The sequence below is a fragment of the Perca flavescens genome, unplaced genomic scaffold (assembly GCF_004354835.1).
Source record: "Perca flavescens isolate YP-PL-M2 unplaced genomic scaffold, PFLA_1.0 EPR50_1.1_unplaced_scaf_27, whole genome shotgun sequence".
In the NCBI taxonomy this organism is placed as follows: Eukaryota; Metazoa; Chordata; class Actinopteri; order Perciformes; family Percidae; genus Perca; species Perca flavescens.
The window spans coordinates 57501-65000 of record NW_021166677.1 but is presented as its reverse complement, the minus strand read 5'-3'; the positions used below and the strand labels follow the sequence as shown (position 1 = coordinate 65000).

Below are 7500 nucleotides of genomic sequence, written 5' to 3'. Positions count from 1 at the left end.
AGACTCCATGTAAATAATCAGGACTTTTAGCGTGTATCACGCTAAAAGTCCTGATTATTTACATGGAGTCTGGTGTAGTTTGGTGATGGTGATTTCGGGGCTGTTTCATGTTAAACTAAAAGGATCTTACTCTTTAACTAAAAGGTCTATCTCTGTAGGGATCCATCCCATAATGTCAGACACTTACCCTATAACATTTCTGTCTGTCTGTCTGTCAGGTGGGCCTGGCTGTCTGAGCCGGGACGTCCTGAAAGGGGGCGTGTCCCTGATGACATCACTGCTGTTATTCCCCCTGCTGGTGTGGGGGGGGTTCCTCTTCCTGCCGTTCGACGCCCCGCTGATGGACGGGGCCGCGCTGAGACTCGTCTACGTGCTGCGCTGCTCCGTGTTCGCCTCCATCCCCATCGCACTGGGTAGGACACCTGTCTGTCTGCCTGTCTGTCTGTCTGTCTGCTCCGTGTTCGCCTCCATCCCCATCGCACTGGGTAGGACACCTGTCTGTCTGCCTGTCTGTCTGTCTGTCTGTCTGTCTGTCTGCTCCGTGTTCGCCTCCATCCCCATCGCACTGGGTAGGACACCTGTCTGTCTGCCTGTCTGTCTGTCTGTCTGCTCCGTGTTCGCCTCCATCCCCATCGCACTGGGTAGGACACCTGTCTGTCTGCCTGTCTGCCTGTCTGTCTGTCTGTCTGTCTGTCTGTCTGCTCCGTGTTCGCCTCCATCCCCATCGCACTGGGTAGGACACCTGTCTGTCTGTCTGTCTGTCTGTCTGTTCCGTGTTCGCCTCCATCCCCATCGCACTGGGTAGGACACCTGTCTGTCTGCCTGTCTGTCTGTCTGTCTGCTCCGTGTTCGCCTCCATCCCCATCGCACTGGGTAGGACACCTGTCTGTCTGTCTGTCTGCCTGTCTGTCTGTCTGTCTGTCTGTCTGTCTGTCTGTCTGTCTGTCTGTCTGCTCCGTGTTCGCCTCCATCCCCATCGCACTGGGTAGGACACCTGTCTGCCTGTCTGCCTGTCTGTCTGTCTGTCTGTCTGTCTGTCTGTCTGTCTGCTCCATGTTCGCCTCCATCCCCGTCGCACTGGGTAGGACACCTGTCTGTCTGCCTGCCTGTCTGTCTGCCTGCCTGTCTGTCTGTCTGTTCCGTGTTCGCCTCCATCCCCGTCGCACTGGGTAGGACACCTGTCTGTCTGCCTGTCTGTCTGCCTGTCTGTCTGTCTGCTCCGTGTTCGCCTCCATCCCCATCGCACTGGGTAGGACACCTGTCTGCCTGTCTGCCTGCCTGTCTGTCTGTCTGCCTGTCTGTCTGTCTGCTCCGTGTTCGCCTCCATCCCCATCGCACTGGGTAGGACACCTGTCTGCCTGTCTGCCTGCCTGTCTGTCTGTCTGCCTGTCTGTCTGTCTGCTCCGTGTTCGCCTCCATCCTTATCGCACTGGGTAGGACACCTGTCTGTCTGCCTGTCTGTCTGTCTGCTCCGTGTTCGCCTCCATCCCTATCGCACTGGGTAGGACACCTGTCTGTCGGTCTGTCTGTCTGCTCCGTGTTCGCCTCCATCCTTATCGCACTGGGTAGGACACCTGTCTGTCTGCCTGTCTGTCTGTCTGCTCCGTGTTCGCCTCCATCCCTATCGCACTGGGTAGGACACCTGTCTGTCTGCCTGTCTGTCTGTCTGCTCCGTGTTCGCCTCCATCCCCATCGCACTGGGTAGGACACCTGTCTGCCTGTCTGTCTGTCTGTCTGCTCCGTGTTCGCCTCCATCCCCATCGCACTGGGTAGGACACCTGTCTGTCTGTCTGTCTGTCTGTCTGTCTGTTCCGTGTTCGCCTCCATCCCCATCGCACTGGGTAGGACACCTGTCTGTCTGTCTGTCTGTCTGTCTGTCTGTCTGTTCCGTGTTCGCCTCCATCCCCATCGCACTGGGTAGGACACCTGTCTGTCTGTCTGTCTGCTCCGTGTTCGCCTCCATCCCTATCGCACTGGGTAGGACACCTGTCTGTCTGCCTGTCTTTCTATCTGCTCCGTGTTCGCCTCCATCCCCATCGCACTGGGTAGGACACCTGTCTGTCTGCCTGTCTGCCTGTCTGTCTATCTGCTCCGTGTTCGCCTCCATCCCCATCGCACTGGGTAGGACACCTGTCTTTCTGTCTGTCTGTCTATCTGCTCCGTGTTCGCCTCCATCCCCATTGCACTGGGTAGGACACCTGCCTGTCTGCCTGTCTGTCTGCCTGTCTGCCTGTGTGTCTGCTACGTGTTCGCCTCCATCCCCATCGCACTGGGTAGGACACCTGTCTGTCTGCCTGTCTGTCTGTCTCTCTATCCTGTGTGTCTGTCTGTCTGTCTCTCTACCCTGTCTGTCTGTCTCTCTACCCTGTGTGTCTGTCTGTCTGTCTCTCTACCCTGTCTGTCTGTCTCTCTACCCTGTCTGTCTGTTTGTCTCCCTGTCTGTCTCTCTAACCTGTCTGTCTGTCTCTCTAACCTGTCTGTCTCTCTCAGGTTGGCTAGTGCTCGGTGCCAGTCGACTCAGGTCCTCTGGGGTTGGTCCTCGGTTTGATGACGAGTTGAAGGAGGCGGAGCCTCAGGAGGTCTCCGTCCACCGGCGCTTTGTCTCTGACTCCGCCTCCTTGTTCCTGATCTACTTCCTGCAGCTGGTCGTCATGGCGATGTACCTGAGCCAGCACCAGCTGAAGCTCGTCCCGCTGCTGACCATGGTCTTCGCCTTCGGACGGTGAGAGATAAAAGTCCTGATTATTTACATGGAGTCTGGTGGAGATATGCTGGCTCTATACACGCTAAAAGTCCTGATTATTTACATGGAGTCTGGTGGAGATATGCTGGCTCTATACACGCTAAAAGTCCTGATTATTTACATGGAGTCTGGTGGAGATATGCTGGCTCTATACACGCTAAAAGTCCTGATTATTTACATGGAGTCTGGTGGAGATATGCTGGCTCTATACACGCTAAAAGTCCTGATTATTTACATGGAGTCTGGTGGAGATATGCTGGCTCTATACACACTAAAAGTCCAGATTATTTACATGGAGTCTGGTGGAGATATGCTGGCTCTATACACACTAAAAGTCCTGATTATTTACATGGAGTCTGGTGGAGATATGCTGGCTCTATACACACTAAAAGTCCTGATTATTTACATGGAGTTTGGTGGAGTTTGGTGTCACGGCAACAACTGAACTTTTAGTGGACCAAATTGAAGGTGCACAACTAATTTAAACTTTTGACTAAAGGTGCGTTTGTTTCGTGTCTCCAGGCTGGTTTACTGGGTGGCGGCGGCGTGCGGCAGCAGCGTCCGGGCGTTCGGTTTCGGCCTCTCCTTCCTGCCGAGTCTCGCCATGATGGCCGCCAACATCTACTTCCTGTTCACGGTGGAGGCGGAAGGGTCCATCTTCAGCCTGGTGCCGGGGGGGGACGCGCTGACCCCGCCCCCCGCCAGACAGAGGTTCTGGGGGTGACATCATCACTCAGAGGTTCTGGGGGTGACACCATATGACATCATCACTCAGAGGTTCTGGGGGTGACATCATATGACATCATCACTCAGAGGTTCTGGGGGTGACATCATCACTCAGAGGTTCTGGGGGTGACATCATATGACCTCATCACTCAGAGGTTCTGGGGGTGACATCATATGACATCATCACTCAGAGGTTCTGGGGGTGACCTCATCACTCAGAGGTTCTGGGGGTGACATCATATGACATCATCATCTGACACATTTATTTTATTTCAGTTTTTTTATGTTGATAAAGTTTTATTCTTTGTCAGATAAATGTTTAAGAGGCGCCTTTAAGCCCCGCCCACTCCATCTGTTTGTTTCATTCATTTTTAACATATTCAGTTTTGTTGGGGAACCACTTCCTGTTGTCATTCTGTGAACTTCCTGTTGTCTGTCGCTACAGTGATTTAGTAAAATCATTAAATATTTGATGCTCAGTTTAAAGAGCTTGTTTTTCATATTTCAGATTAAACTTTTACTCACAAACACGAGTCTGTCGTTGAGTCACAGGAAGTACCGACAGCCTTCACAATAAAAGCTCTTTTAAAGGGCCGACAGGACGTACCGACAGCCTTCACAATAAAAGCTCTTTTAAAGGGCCGACAGGAAGTACCGGCGGCCTTCACAATAAAAGCTCTTTTAAAGGGCCGACAGGACGTACCGACGGCCTTCACAATAAAAGCTCTTTTAAAGGGCCGACAGGAAGTACTGGCAGCCTTCACAATAAAAATAAATAATCAGAATCAACTCTGGAGGTGTTTTTACGTTTGTGTTGCTTTTTTACAACATTTTTGTCGTTTACATTTTCGGCGATTATTCCGACATCCCATAATTAACATAATTAACATCCCATAATAATTTCTGATATAAATAAACTTTGACCCGAGGAAGTTCTCTGAGAATGCTCCTTTTTTAGATAAATCTCTCAGAAAACGCTTTTCAATAAAAACTAAATTGCAGTTTAACATAATTTTGGGGTATAAGGTGACCAGACGCCCCGAAACATTCTGGACTGTCCCGAAATCCAAGCAGTTGTCCCGAATCCCAAATCATGCCCTAACTGTCCTGAAAATTAGAGCAAAGTCTCAAAAGCAGATTAAAAGCTGTTCATGGGGGACTCGTCCTGCAGCCAATGAGCAGCCAGCGCCTGTCGGCTGCTCATTGGCTGCAGGTTGCAACGCTACGTATACGTATAGGCGCGAATTTTCATTCATTCATTTTTGAAATGGAGGCTCAGGCTGGTGTCCCGGGAGCAATATTACCAATCCCACTACGGCCACGCCAAGACCTCCGTTGGCCCAAACACCGATACCTCCACCACAGATGATGGCTCGCCGTCCGGCACAGGAGGACTCGGAGCAAAGCTTACTTTTGTTGTTGTCTGTTTGAGAGAGTTTGATTTAATTTGCTAGAGTTAACAGCACTTTATATGGTGTAACTGTGTACTTTTCTTACAAAGATAAGACTTGAAGTGCAGGATAAACCTCTTGCTCAGTAAATATAAATATACACCTGCTCTTCTACTCATTTCAACTGACTTGTGAAAACTGCTAAAATAAAAATCAAAATTCTTTGACATATAGCAACTTTTTTTTAACAGTAACGCAAATAGTTACTTTCCCTGGTAACGAGTTACTTTTATTATAGAGGAATTCAGTTACTCACTCAGTTACTTTTTGGAGCAAGTAGTGAGTAACTGTGACTAATTACTTTTTTAAAGTAACGTTTCCAACACTGATTTTGACACGTGGCGTAGAAGCTCCGAGAGGTAGGGGGGGGGGCAAGACCATCCAGGGCTTTAAAAGCAAATACAAGAACTTTAACATGGATCCTAAATTGAACAGGCAGCCAGTGGAGGCTAAGATGGGGAATGTGCTCATGTTTAAAAGACGTGCAGCAATTCAATTAAGTTTTATTTATAGTATCAAATCATAACAAGAGTTATCTCGAGACACTTTACAGAGAGAGTAGGTCTAGACCAGTGGTTCCCAACCTGGGGTCCGGGCACCCCCAGGGGGGGCGGCAAAGATCACAGCGGGGCGCGAGTCTTTATCTGGTTTAAGGTTGAGGTAAAAAATAAATATTTGCACGTTAAACAAATTATGATAATACACTAAAATATATTATGTATACAAAAGTCTGTATGAAAACTATATATTTTGTTGTATCCTCGTCTTTCCTGCCGCCTCGGCATCACTATTTTATGAATGAAACATGGCGGAGAAACGTAACAGTGCTGATAACTCTATCTCGAGAGTTACCTCAACTTCGGTTTTCGGGGGGGCTCAGCTTTTCTCAGACATGAGTAGGGAGGGCGCAAAGGAAAAAAGGTTGGGAACCACTGGTCTAGACCACACTCTATAAAAGCAGCTTTCTGGACCATCTGTAGACGGGCCATGGAGGACCCACTGACCCCCCCACACGAAGTGCATTACAGTAATCCAGCCGAGTGGTAACAAAGGCTGGATTACCGTCTCAAAGTGCTGACTTGATAGTGTTGGCTTTATTTGATGAAGTAAACAACGTCCACAGCAGTGCATTTTTCATTGTATTTTAACTGTAAAAAATAAAAAAGAATAGGCAACATTATGCCTGGCACACAAGTGGGAAAAACTATTTTTGACAAGGCCTTTACCCTATCTCAAGATCCATGTTGTGAGGAAGCAGGGAATGTGGACCCAAATGCAGAGAGAGGCAGCCAGGCAGAAGGTGGTTGAACTCGAGGATTTAATGTAACAAAAACGGCAGTACAAAGACTGGAAAAAACTCACAAAATAACAAACTGACGGGAAAAACACAGGCAGGGGTAAACTGATGAACGCAGGAACAGACACTAGGCACAGGGAGGCAACACAAGGGCATGGACACAAAACGATCTGACAAGACACAGAGGTTAAATACATGAGGTAGGGAGCAAACAAGGAACAGGTGGTAACATCAGGTGCAACACATCAGGGCGGGGCAGGACAATCAACAAAGGCGGGAAAACTCAGGAAGTAAATCGGACAAGACAAGACAGAAAACCAGACTATCAAAATAAAACAGGAAACAGGAACACAGACAGAAAACATGACATCAACTAAACACAGACACTTGACAAACCACTAGGCAACACAAGGAATAACAGAGAAGACAGGAATAACTGAAACACACAATACACAGACCAGAATACAGCAACACAACAGGGAACAGAAGTAAACAAAATGCAAAGCAAAACACAGAAACCATAACAATCCAACCAATATCCAAAATATTAGCCTTTTAGATTTATAATCCCATAAAGTAGGCTACTCCCACGCTCTATTCACATCGTAGGAAAGGTCATCGCTATCGCCAGATGAGTGACAACTTTGTTTTGCAAACTTTCGCTAACCAGTGTTTGATGAAGACATGTTGGGGGGTTGATGTTGTAACAGAGGCCATGTTGTGTATAGTTTAGGGTCCTCCCCACCACCAGACCAATCGGCATTGAGCAGATTGAACATGTAGCTGGACTTGAATGGTCTTCTTTAGACTGAAAGTTCTGCCAAACAACAACTTGTTCTGCTCACCAGATCCATGTCCACTTCCTCCCAGCTTACTGCCGTTGCTAGGTTGCTACTGCATTGTGTCTAGCTCCAACTACGTCATTAGGTCGACCACGTAACTCTACAAAGAGTAGTGAAGTAACCATAGATATATACATAGATAGATACATGTATCTATCTATTTGAAGTAACCAGATGGTTCAGTCCAAGATGGCGGAGCTGCAGCTCTGTCATGGGTGCGTGTCAGTTTTGTTTGCAATGTAACGTTCTGTTGAGTTTCTCCTCTTGTTACTTCTATACTCTTTGGCCAGAGCAGAAACTCAACACAACGTTCGTCTCTTTTTCTCAAGTTTCGCCTCTCGTTACTTCTCTTTGGTACAGTTCGGTTGAAAAAAATTCTAACGCTCCGCAGTACCCGAACTCCGTTAAAAAGCCCAAAGTTCGGCCGAATTCCGAACCGAA

At 48.3% G+C, this 7500-nt stretch overlaps 1 protein-coding gene across 4 annotated transcripts in view; it reads left to right on the top strand.

Moving 5' to 3' along the window:
* The window catches only part of LOC114551629 (transmembrane protein 79), a 10704-nt gene extending 6707 nt beyond the window's left edge, over positions 1-3997 (top strand). For 2 of the 4 annotated variants that reach the window (XM_028572634.1, XM_028572637.1), the window contains 3 exons: positions 219-413; positions 2491-2722; positions 3266-3997. In XM_028572634.1, the coding sequence (XP_028428435.1) occupies positions 219-413; positions 2491-2722; positions 3266-3467 (629 nt within the window). In that variant the 3' untranslated portion in view covers positions 3468-3997. The remainder of the gene's footprint in view (positions 1-218; positions 414-2490; positions 2723-3265) is intronic. The other 2 variants (XM_028572636.1, XM_028572635.1) reach the window with 2 other exon arrangements.
* Positions 3998-7500: the final 3503 nt, after the last annotated feature.